Source organism: Balaenoptera ricei, chromosome 18, assembly GCF_028023285.1.
Source record: "Balaenoptera ricei isolate mBalRic1 chromosome 18, mBalRic1.hap2, whole genome shotgun sequence".
NCBI classification, from domain to species: Eukaryota; Metazoa; Chordata; class Mammalia; order Artiodactyla; family Balaenopteridae; genus Balaenoptera; species Balaenoptera ricei.
The window spans coordinates 54,422,022-54,434,086 of record NC_082656.1 but is presented as its reverse complement, the minus strand read 5'-3'; the positions used below and the strand labels follow the sequence as shown (position 1 = coordinate 54,434,086).

Genomic DNA, 12,065 nt, shown 5'->3' with positions numbered 1-12,065 from the left:
ATACAAGATTAGGCATTTAGAATAAGAATTTAAAAAACAGATTGTTTAGAAATAGAATTCTTAGTCAGGATCCTTGAAACCAGCTAGCATTTTTAGAGAGAAACACCTTTATGTAAATCCATACAATCAGAATAGTTTTTAAACTATTGAAATTATTTTCATCTCCAGCTTCCATAAAATAACTTCAGTTTACCTTGGTAATCTTAATCTGGGCTATTTTATTAACAATATTATCGGTAAAAAGGCATGACTGAAGATTAGGTCAATTTACTGCAATCAAAGGAGAATTTTTTATATTTATGGAAAAGCTTAGGATAGAAGGGAAGGGTTGGTATGAAGGCGGCTCAGGCCTGAACTAGGTCCTTTAATAAGCTGTAATCTCTACCCCATACACAGCTGGGCACAATCTTTGCACAGATTCCAGCTCAGTTTATCTGTGGGGCTGGTTTTTAAATGTTACCAAGCAGCCAGAAAAATTTTATCTACTTGCTGATACCCAACTTTCCTTTTAAAAAAGACATATCATATGATACATAAAAAAGAACACAAAGCCTTTTACTCCAAAGTGAATTAAGAGCTTATCCTTAGACTAATCAATCAGTCCAGTAAAAGAATATATGATTAACATGCTATCTTGTTTTAAATAGGGGAGAGAAAATGTAGGTTTAAGGAGCAGGATGCTATTTGGACAATAAAGGGTAAATATGAGGAAGATGCTGGAAACAAACTTTGGCCAACTGATTTGCTGTGAGGGGGAAAAGCGTGTGTGGGGTTTGGGAACGTTGCTGTTTCTGTAACATACCAACAATTTCTTAAAAAAAAAAAAAGTCGTCTTGAAATAAATACACTCCTAGAGAATTCGTTAAGTGTCACCAGAGCAGATTATAAAACTGGATGAGACTTCCTAAGACTTTATTTTTCTGATTTCTAATAAGGAGCCAGTATTGATTGAGGGTTCCAAATATTTACAGTTTAAAAGAGTTATTTTCACCTTTTGCCTATTTTCCTGTACCTACAGATGATGACACACTGTGGGTATACTTACCTAATATGGAGCCAGAATTAATAAGTTATTAATAAGATTATTCTAAAGCCCTAATATAACTTAGACTTCAACTAATGGTTTCTCGTAGAGGAAATTTTATACATTTACAACTTAACGAGAAAAACAGAAATCACATTTAAGTTAGTTATATAGAAGTTCAAAGGACTGCAAAATTTAATTGGCAAATTCCTGCCTGGCTTGTGTTTCGGTTTTCCAGCTACCATTTTAAAAGCTTTTTCCTGAATCATCTCTGCTTCAAAGCCCTACTTCAACTTGTAAGTATAGTTGATAGGTTTGATAAATTCTTAATAAGTACCTACTTATACGAATGCTACACACTGTTTGTTATAGTATCCTGAGTCTATATGTCAAATTCTCAGTAGAATTTCTTCACTTACCAGTATTCTTAGGAGCAGTGGAAAATCATGAATGCTTTTTAATGTAACTAGTAGATTCTTGCTTTAATATTCAAGTTCCATGTACGATGTCCTCATTTGTCGTTGCCGTGGAACCAAGTTCTGTGATTGACAGTTAATACAAACTTGGCATAGGAGTTTCTGCTTGTTACCCCAATGCAGTTCTGGAAATCCAAAACACTGTTTTTTCAGAGCAATTTTCCTGAGAATCCGTAGAGGTTGGCATTGCCCGATTTTAGCCACTAGATGGTGCTAGTGCAAAGATCCAAGTTTTCTTGTGACATATTTTGAAGACAACTAGCAGGTTAAAGAGGCTACAGTAATCCGGAATGATTGATTGGCGCTATTAACGTGAGTAGACAAGGCTAAACTGTAGGCAGTGAAAGCCAGTTCTCCCTGTGCTCGAGGGTGAGACGTCCTCCGTGCAGCAGGCGTCATCATAATGGTGCAGTTCTTCTTAAGCTATCTGTGCTGAAGGGCGGGGTTTTTATTTTTAGACTGCGTTTTAGTGCCTATAGTTTTGAAGAAGACAATAATAAATTCCTAGACAAATGAAATAAAAGTAAAGTACAAGCCCCCGTTTTTTGTTTTTTTTTTTTTTAATTAGATTCAACAGAAACAAAATTAGTCCAACAAGTTGCTTTAAGAGTACCTCCTCACAGACCAGAACATATGGTGTTTGTTAGTAACTTATGGTCCAGGCACTGGTCTAAGGACCACACTTTGAGCAGCGCTGAAAAACTTGCTTGATGGTGCATCCCATTCAGTCAGCAGAGCCTGGTTCAAAATGAGGCTCCATTTACCACTAGGTGGGTGGCTATGGAAAGGTCACGAAACCTTTCTAAGTCTCAGTTTACTCATTTGAATCACGTAAAGAGTACCTACGCTTAGGCTTTTTATGAGAACTCAATGTACTAACCTCTTAGGGAGCACTCAAATGTGGGCAGAAACTGAATAGAATTGGTACATTTACATATTAAATACAGACTGTTTTCTCTGATCTCTGCCTCATCATTTTCCTGACTGGTATTTTTTCCATGAATAGAAACAAGGTGTTCAGTTATCAGACACTTAAAGGACCTTGAAACCTTGTTTGATGGCCCTAATGGAAGCACGGCTACTTGGAGATCCTTGACAAAAACCTGCCCTCTCTCTGGGAAGTGTACCTTCTTCCACTGCTGGCAGCTTTAGTGGGCGGCGGAGGGACTGTGTGAAGCAGTGAAGGAGTTAGTTAGAGGGTGCCTGTTCACCCAGATGTACCTGCAGTCAGATACTTCCATGTTCCATATGTGTGAAGAACCGCAGAAGCACTATGCTGCCAGCTCAAAGTCTAGGTGATTACTACAAAAGCAGGAAAGGTTGGCATGTAAACCACATTAGGCAAGATCAATGATGGCAGTTTGTTCTTTGATTAACCGTTATAGTTACCACTTATTGTGACCTTACTAGGCCAAACTATACATGGCTTCAATCTTTACAACAATCATGACAGATGAATCATTTTCGAGATAAGGAAACTAAGGTTTGGAAATGATAAGTTGCTTAAATCACAAAATGCCAGTTACTGGCTAGTTCTAAAATGCTAGCCAGAAACTTGTGCTCTTTATCACTGATTTTACCACATCTGGAAGCACGACCAGTCCAGCTGTGGTGTCCAAATTACTCTTTAAGGTTAAGTGAATAGAACAAAATCAAACTACTAGGACTGGCTCTAGAAGTTACAAAGGCTGGAAAGTCAGTCAAAACTATCAGAAAGTACCTAAATGAGAAAGTGTAACTACCATATCTGCAAAAACCTCCCACCATGACAATGTCACTGACAGTTATTTATTTTTAAAGTTTTGGCACACCATATCCACAATTTCACATTCTGAGGAGTCCAAAGATACTGTGTATCTGATGATATAATTCTCCATATTAACAAAGCCTTGGAGATTGAAATCAAGATCACCTAATGGGTTCACTTTGGCCAACACAATCAGAGTTTTCAGCTTCTTTCCAAAAAAATTCCTGAGATATTATTATGCAGCAATTCTGCCCATGTGTATTTTACCTTTCTGTCCCAAGGAAGAAAGGTCTAAGAAATCCACACATGTAAAACCACCCCCTGAAAAACTGATGTGCTGGTAGAAAAAAAAAGCAGTAGAATTAAGGTTTTATAAACCAGAGAGTGTTCTGTTTCTGTTAGGTAAAGGGATTTCTTCATATGTTATTTTAATAAAAGGGAATTTCATAGGTAAAAACCAATATTCAAAATTATAAAACAAATAGAACTGTCTGTGTATAATCACGGCATCAAAAATTTGCAAGAGACTCAAAAGAAACTCTTTAGTTGACAAATGTGGTTTGAAAGGGTAATAAAATCTTTTTATGGCTAAAGCAAGAGTCTTGTTTCCTGCTGGCCCAAAAACAGATGTTTCATTTCCCAAGTAAGTAGGTTCTCCACTGTAAAGAAATATTCTTGTATAGTTGGTTTCTATCTTCTTGAAGTCTGCTCCAAGTTCAGCCAACTTCTTATATGTCCTTAACACAAATTTAGAACAGTCGTAGGATTCAAACCATGTCTCTGCCCCTTTTTCTGAGCTGGCTTGGACCGTCCATGTCTCATAATAAATCCCAGTTTCATTGTCCTGTTTTACCCACTTTGCCATTTTGTTAAATATGTCTCCTAGTTAAAAACAAACAAAAAAAAAACAAAAAACACTATGTGAACATCAAAGCTAATCATGTTAGTTTTAAGTAAAATGCTCTAACCAGATCAAGGCCATGACTACATGATTAAACAACAGTTTTTGAATTTCCAAACCTGCATCTCACAAAAGGTATCCAAGCTCAGCCAATTTCTGTTCCATTTTTCAAGGCACAAGGTATTTCTGAACTAAACATTAGATATAATAGGTGTATAAAGAGAAGTCTTACATACAGATTCTATAATCATTTAGGCTACAGTCAAAAGCTAAATTATACATGTGCCGAAGCCCTCTTTCTCTACTCCACTCAACAAATCTTGGATTCAGAGGCAAAAGAGAAAAAAGCAGCAAGGGAAAAATTGTGAAAGAGGAAAAAGTGAATGAAGCAGAGACAGTGTAAGACGAACTGAGGAGGGTGAAGCACGAAGCTTTTCTGTGCAAAGCAAGGCATGAATGGCTGCCTGAGGAACAGCTACTTGAGAAGGAAGCACCGTGCCCCATTCACCCCGAATATCTGCTATCTCCCTTTGCTCCCTGTACTTGTGGCTACTGCTTACAACCTTTCTACCCACTACACAAATTCTTCCGGTGAATCAACTAAACTGGAAATGTTTTTGACCAAGTTCATGGATTACACAGACTCCAGGATGGCTAACACTCTCTCCTACCACCTTGTACCAGACCAGAGGACTCTCTCCAAATGTTAACAGAATACTGTACTCTGCATGGCCCCAACATTTCACTTTGTCACTGTGTGTGAATCTTTCTTAGGTTACTCCAACTTGAGTCCATAAAATCAGTACTTCAAGCCCTACAGAATGAACAGAGCGGCTGCTTTTATCAATTTTATGGTATTAAAATGGTGAAATAATATAAATCCTGTTTCCTTAGAGCTGGGGATACTGTTCTTAGTGTTCTTCAACTTTGAAAAGCCACTGCTTGTAATGAAGAGATAAAAATGCTTCAAAACCCTATTCTGTAATGTGAAAAAAGGTCAACAAACAGGATTAATCACAAGGCAGATGGATAACTTAAAGGATTTAAGTACCAGCATATTGCAAACTCTTCTACAGAAAACAGTGATCACTTGTTCATATGATCATACTTTGATGTCAGAAGGAAGATTTTGCAGATAATGAGGTAGGTGGGAATGGAGAAAGGAGAGATGTGAACTGGCCTGGAATGAAAGAAGGATAGCTATTTATCATACTGAGCATTGCTAAAAGAGAAATGGACTTTTATATTGTTGGATGGTTTGGGGCACATCAATTAGAAAATAGGAAGAAAAATAGAAAACAGCATGATATATAATTAAAAGATTCCCAGATTACATTTAAAAGACACCAATTCTGCAAATCAAAACCACAATGAGATATTACCTCACACCTGTCAGAATGGCCATCATCAAAAAGACACCAAATAACAAGTGTTGGTGAGGGTGTGGAGAAAAGGGAACCCTCGTGCACTATTGATGGGAATGTAAATTGGTGCAGCCACTATGGAAAACAGTATGGAGGTTCCTCAAAAAATTAAACATAGAACTACCATATGATCCAGCAGTTCCACTCCTGGGCATTTATCCAAAGGAAGAGAAAACACTAACTTGAAAAGATATAAGCACCCCTAAGTTTACTGCAGCATTATTTACAATAGCCAAGACATGGAAATAACCCAAGTTTCCATCGAGGGATGAATGAATAAGGAAAATGTGGCACGTATATACAATGGAATATTATTCAGCCATAAAAAAGAATGAAATCTTGCCATTTGTGACAACATGGATGGACCTAGAGGATATTATGTTTAGTAGGTCAGACAGAGAAAGGCAAATTACCATATGATTTCATATGGTATGTAGAATCTAAAAAATAAAACAAATGAAAAAACAAAACAGACCCACAGATACAGAGAACAAACTGGTGGTCACCTCTAAAATAGAGATTTACCTCTATTATTTTATTTAGAAAGTCCAATTTAATTGTACAGCTTTATATCATTTATTTTTATGATGAAAATAGAAAAGATAATCTGTAAATAAGGTGAAGTTTTGCATGAGTAATAGTTTGGGTCTAAGGTTAGTGATTCCAGAAGTGTATTTTATAATTGACCTCTGAAGAGCAGACCATTACTGAGAGGCCTCAATGAAAGTAATTTCTGTCATTTTTGGATATAGATGCAATCATCAAATCCTGCCATATTTTTGAAACTTACCTGATATGGTTGCTACTAGAACTAACGTCCCATTTTCCTTCCAGTGAATATCATCAATTCCTTCAAAAAAGCAGGCAGCTCCTTGATTACACCAGAAAGGGGCATTCATTTCAGGTCGGAGATGGGGAAATGTGCAGTTTCCAAGCTGGAAAAGTTCATACCATTCCATTGTGTAGTTCTTTTCAGTTAAAGTACTCCTGAATCCAATGGCATCGTGCATAATTTTCTGTGTAAAGATCATACATGTATCAAAGCATTTGTGAAGTAACCACTGGTTCAGGAGCCAGATGGGAGAAAGTGCGATACCACAACTGCATATAGAGTAGACCAGTTATTCCCCTTCCCTGTTGCTATTCTCCCGTCGAGAAGCCTCCATGCCCCAGACTCAGGAAGGAAGTCTGTGTACCTCTCAGGTGATGAGAGGCTCAAATGGTGAGCTAACCTAGGAAAAGTGTGAAAAATAGGAACTGGACGTGAAGAAGTGATTCCCACCTGCCTTGCCCCTTGCTCTGGGCCTCCTCCTTTCTTTCTTTCCAGGATCTGGGTACAGGAATTGCATTTGGATTCATAATATTAAAATGGATTAAAGCAATTGCATTGATTATTGTCAGGATCATAAAACCTGATTTTGTTTTTGGACTACTTATTTAAAATTCGCTAAGAGGAACACCAATAAACATAATCTAAAACTAGTGACTGAATAGAGATTATTCCCTCAAATCCACTTAATCAAATCACTTAATTAACCAGCTATAAGATCAAGATGCAGCCTTACCAAGTGTCCCAGGAGGTCTCCGTATTTAAATTCCCACACTGGGGCTTGTAATCGAAAGACTTCAATGACATCATCATCCTTCATCACTGGGATAGGGGAGCCAGTGGGACAGAAAGTGTATTTAGCTTGACAGTAAGGATCTGGTTCCGGACGGAAGGAAAAGCGTCTAACAAAGAAAAAAAAAATCACCAACTTAGATTCTTACAGAAATTTGGTTCTTGCACATCGTAGAATCCAGATTTTAATTTCACTGTCAATCACATTTTTAGAAAAAACACCCAAAGCTCAGCCCACAGTGTATAAATATACATTTTATATGTTATCCTGTGAACAAACTCCAATGATGTCTTTAATAGCAAATGATACATTAAAAGCACTGATAATTGCATGCTCCCTGGTTCCCTGCTCCCATTGTGAGAATTCCGAAGACAGGGACCACATGTGAAAATGTTTATAGTTCCACATCTTATTTAGTAGACAGATATTTACTGAATAAAGGAATAACTTTCAAATGATATTTAACTTCCCAAACAATCCATATGTTAAGATTATTCAAAGATAATCATAATTAAATAGAACATATTTTCTATTTTCTTAAGGATTAGCCAACATCCCCTTCAACCAATATTATTGAGGATCTACGACTATACTAGAAAGGAGGGAAACAAAACGTAAAATGCTGTTCCTCCCCTCAAGGAGCTCTGGATGGGGGCTGGTGAGACATTAAACAAGTGATGAAACGCAGCATGGTGAGTGCTTACGAAGAAATACACAAAGTCCTGAGGGTGCAAAAGAGGGAGAAATCATTTTTACCTGCTGTGGGATGGCTGGGGGTAAGGAGGCAAAGGAAGAGATGAAGGCCTGGCCTAGGTTTTTAAAATACTTTAGGAAGTCAGTACAGAAAAGGAAACAAAACACTAAATACTCTAAGACAAGCATGACACGCTGGAAGAGTCTCAAGTAGGTAAGGAAGACTGGAGTTCAGGCTTCAAGGCAGCAGCGGTGAGAGGAGAGGGAGGCAGGGACTGTCACTTCGCCCTAATTCAGGTGCACCTCGGAGACAGCGTGGGTCACTTCCAGACCACCACAATACGTCGAATGACGCTGTAAAGGGAAGGGAGTCACCCGAGCTTTTTAGTTTCCCAGTGCATCTAAAAGTTATGTTTACATCACACCATGGTCTATACAGTATGCAATAGTATTATGTCTTAAAAAAAGCAACATATTGTATGTACCTCAATTAAAAAATACTTTACTGCTAAAAAATGCTAACTACCATCTGACCACACAAGGTTGCCACAAATCTTCAGTTGGTAAAAAATGCGGTATCTGAGAAGTGCAATAAAACGAGAGGTATGTCTGGACAATGTGAAGGGCACCCTCTAGAGTGCCACAGCTGGGTAGGCTGAGCCCGGGAGGGAGATCAATTAAAGGACACCTTCCACTGGAGAGAAAGATGAAAGAGAGAAAGCAGCTGCCTCTATCTATCCTCTAAGAATCCTAGATTCCCTCAGGTTCTAGCCCAATCTATTGTTTTACAATCCTAACACATCAACAAAAATGTCAATTCTAATTTAAAGAGTTAAAATCTTGATTTAGGGAGTTCCCTGGTGGTCTAGTGGTTAGGATTCGGTGCTTGCACTGCCTTGGCCTGGGTTCAATCCCTGGTCAGGGAACTAAGATCCTGCAAGACCAGCGGTGCAGCCAAAAAAAAAAAAAAAAAAATCTTTATTTAGACAAAAATATTGACAACCCTCCTAAAAGCTTACGAGTCTTGGATATACTTAACTGTTTTATAGGTGCTTACCTGGTTTAAGCAAATGGGTAACTACATATAGGTTTCACTTACCCACAGCAAAATCTATTTTAGGTCAAAGGTAATTTCAAAAGTATGATTTAAGTGTGAACTTAATAAAGTTAAAATTTTGTGATGGGGAGTAGATGAAGGCATGTACTTAACACTTCAAACTTGTAAAGAAACGTAAGAAGTCACAGTCAATACCTTGTCCTTAAAGCAAGTAGTTTTGAATTTCCAATCTCTTCCTTGTTCTATTGAATATTAAATTTTTACTTCTTTTGAACATTTTATTAACACCTTCAAGAAAACCAGCTTCAAACTCAAATTTCTCTTTTCATGTATATAAAGCAAAACAAGGAAGTACTGCGAGCCATTTAGTGAGCAGAATACACCAATACTGTATTCAGGTTTGAAAATAGCTGGCTAGCATTTACTAGATTTAATCCCCCCAACAAACCTGAAGTAACTAGTGTTCCTACTTTTTGACTCAGGACATGTGGACACTGAGATACTGAGCAACTTTCCCGAGATCACACAGCTAGTGATGGTGGAGCCTGACTTGATCCGCAGTGGTCGGAGCCCAGAACTCACTCGCGACCCCTAGGTTATCCTGTCTGCCAACTCACCATTTTGTCATCCAAAATAGTTGTGCATTTTCAAAAGCTGCTGGCCCTTCCATTGCCTGATGTTAACACCATGTTTTCTTTCTTTCTCTCTGCTTAGCCATCTCTGATAATTAGGCCATGTAAATACTCTTCTAGTTCAAAGGCTCAAATATGCTTCGCATATCTGCAGTCTCCGCGTCCTCAGCTTATGACCAGCGTCCTACCTCCAGGCTGAAGACAGTGGACAAACGAGGTCGCCAACCGAGGGGGCGAGGGGATTCCCGGGTCGCCGGACTTCTAGTGCTAAAAACGGGAAGTCCCAGGCAAACCCAGGCAAGCTGGGTAAACTGGACACTGGACGTGCAAATGTTATGCACTCAAGATAACTAATGACAGGGCATGACACGGTAATAAATGCGATATTGAAGGTCTCCCCAAACTATTCAAAGTGTCAGCGACTTGTATCCGACAGTCACGCGACGAAATAACATTACTCCTTTTTCATCCACGATTCGGGGCAGCCCTGAGTCTAGGTCACCTCGTAACTGGCTCAAGGGTCCCGGGAGGAGGTGACCCCAGGGCGGCGCGCAGCAAACAGCCGCGACTCTGCAGCTCTCTACTTCATTCAACGCCGCGCCCTCAGGGTCGCCGAGCGCCGCCCCCGCACAACTGCGCGACCGGGACACAATCCCCCCCGCCCCCCCCGCCTTTGCCCAGCGAACTTCTGCCGCGCCCGCGCACTCACCTGTAGGGCACCGGCCACTGGCGCCGGGAGGGGCCGGTCGCCGCCGCCGCTGCCGCCGGCGCCGCCGTCGCCAGCCAGAGCAGCGCGGAGGCCCAGCACCAAGGCGCGCAGACCGGAGCCGCATCCGCGCCCGCGCCCCGCCGACCCCAGGCCCCGGGACTAACTCTCCCCGCCTGCGCCATGAGGCAGTTCCCGCTGCTTGCAGCGCCTCCCGCGCCCCGCCACGGCGGAGGGCAGGCGAGCCGAGCATGCGCAGAGCCACGCCCTCAAGCGAACCCGGGTGACCATCCGCCGGCGGCTCCGCCCCCTGCCCGCCGCGCCCGGCCCGGCGACTCGGTGACCCCTTCGGCTCCCGACGCCGCCTGGAGCACCAAGGGGCGAGGCGCAGGGTCTCCGCGCGGCTCCGTCTCCTCTCCTGCCCGGTGCCCCGAGCGCGGGCGGCCTCTGGACTTGGCCGACCCGGAAGGCGCTTTGGTCCAGCTCCCCCGCGCAGCCCAGACGGGCCGTGGGCCTTCTTTTTCTCTCTTAATGCCGAGTTCTTGTGGCCTCACGTCTCAGTTTAAAGGTCACCGCTTCTTTGGAGCTTCTGCTGACCTCCCCCCAACTACAGTCACCACAAGCAAACAGAAAGTGCAGCTTTGGTCTCTTTTGGATTCTCTAGCACCGAACTCTTACCTCATCCCTCAGGGCCCAGCCTAGGAGACAACAGACATTTGAGTGAAGGAGAATATATGGGGGAGGTGAGTGCAGTGAGGAAGACAATGATGGGGGAGTGCTGGTCCTCACCTGACTAAGCCTGTGATGACAGTGGCCACACTAACAAGTAGCTCACATCCACCCACCTCCCCCGCCCGCCCCCCCCCCCCCACCATGTTCATCCTTGTTGGATCTACCGCTTCAGTTGCGAAGGAGATTCTGAATTACTCTGTCTTTTTTGACCTTCAACCACCTCAAGAAAACAATGGGATCAGCTGCCCTGCTTCTGATGAGGCACTCATGGCCTGCCCTGCTCTCATAGACAGAGGCTGACGTATGTCTATAAATAGTGCATTAGGGACTTCCCTGGTGACGCAGTGGTTAAGAATCCGCCTGCCAATGCAGGGAACGCGGGTTCGAGCCCTGGTCCGGGAAGATCCCACATGCCGCGGAGCAACTAAGCCCGTGCGTCACAGCTACTGAGCCTGCGTTCTAGGGCCCGTGAGCCACAACTACTGAGCCCACATGCCACAAGTACTGAAGCCCGCGTGCCTAGAGCTGGTGCTCCGCAACAAGAGAAGCCACCACAATGAGAAGCCCCTCTCGCTGCAACTAGAGAAAGCCTGCGCGCAGCAACGAAGACCCAAGGCGGCCAAAAATAAGTAAATAAATAGTGCATTAAAGACACTTATAATCATTTATAGTCACTTATGGTCACTTACAGTCACTCGTTTCACAAGAGGGCGGCCTGCAGGACTCAGACCAGGGCTTTCCAACGCTTTCACGTCACCCACAACATGAGTGAACCAGCGTAGTATTTGTAAGTATGTTGGAATGAGCAGGGTGACTGCAATGGGCGGAGGGGACTGTTGTGAGCCGGTGGGCGGGGGGTCGGGGGTGAGGACACGGTGAGGGGTGGGAGCGTCATGGGCATCCCCACGCCTGCCAGGCCTTCTGAGGGTCTGAGGGTCGATGAGAATTGTTCCCCTCTACGCACACACGCCTTTGCCCACTTGCTGCAGCAGGTGGGGGATTCTGGGGGAGGTTCAGGCAGGGCTTCATTTTAACCCTCACTTACCCAATC

At 42.3% G+C, this 12,065-nt stretch overlaps 1 protein-coding gene across 3 annotated transcripts; it reads right to left on the bottom strand.

The window, feature by feature from the left end:
• Positions 1 to 580: 580 nt before the first annotated feature.
• CLN5 (CLN5 intracellular trafficking protein) lies at positions 581 to 10,501 on the bottom strand. Of its 3 annotated transcripts, none has more exons than XM_059903090.1 (4): positions 10,286 to 10,501; positions 7,138 to 7,303; positions 6,363 to 6,588; positions 581 to 1,973 (listed from the first exon to the last, which is right to left on the bottom strand). In XM_059903090.1, exons 1-4 carry the CDS (start codon positions 10,465 to 10,467, stop codon positions 1,924 to 1,926), a joined length of 624 nt encoding a protein of 207 aa, XP_059759073.1. In that variant the 5' UTR covers positions 10,468 to 10,501; the 3' UTR covers positions 581 to 1,923. The 3 variants fall into 3 exon arrangements, with proteins under 3 accessions (XP_059759073.1, XP_059759071.1, XP_059759072.1); XM_059903088.1 differs by lacking the exon at positions 581 to 1,973 and adding an exon at positions 2,055 to 4,129; XM_059903089.1 differs by lacking the exons at positions 581 to 1,973; positions 10,286 to 10,501 and adding exons at positions 2,055 to 4,129; positions 7,951 to 8,209.
• Between the last annotated feature and the right edge of the window lie 1,564 nt (positions 10,502 to 12,065).

Excerpts from the sequence above, each read along its gene's own strand:
- CLN5 (XM_059903088.1), bottom strand. The coding sequence starts at position 10,467 with ATGGCGCAGGCGGGGAGAGTTAGTCCCGGGGCCTGGGGTCGGCGGGGC. Across the intron at positions 7,304-10,285 it reads CAGTGGCCGGTGCCCTACAG|ACGCTTTTCCTTCCGTCCGG; the intron begins GTGAGTGCGCGG and ends TTTCTTTGTTAG. Across the intron at positions 6,589-7,137 it reads GAGACCTCCTGGGACACTTG|AAAATTATGCACGATGCCAT; the intron begins GTAAGGCTGCAT and ends ATCTTTACACAG.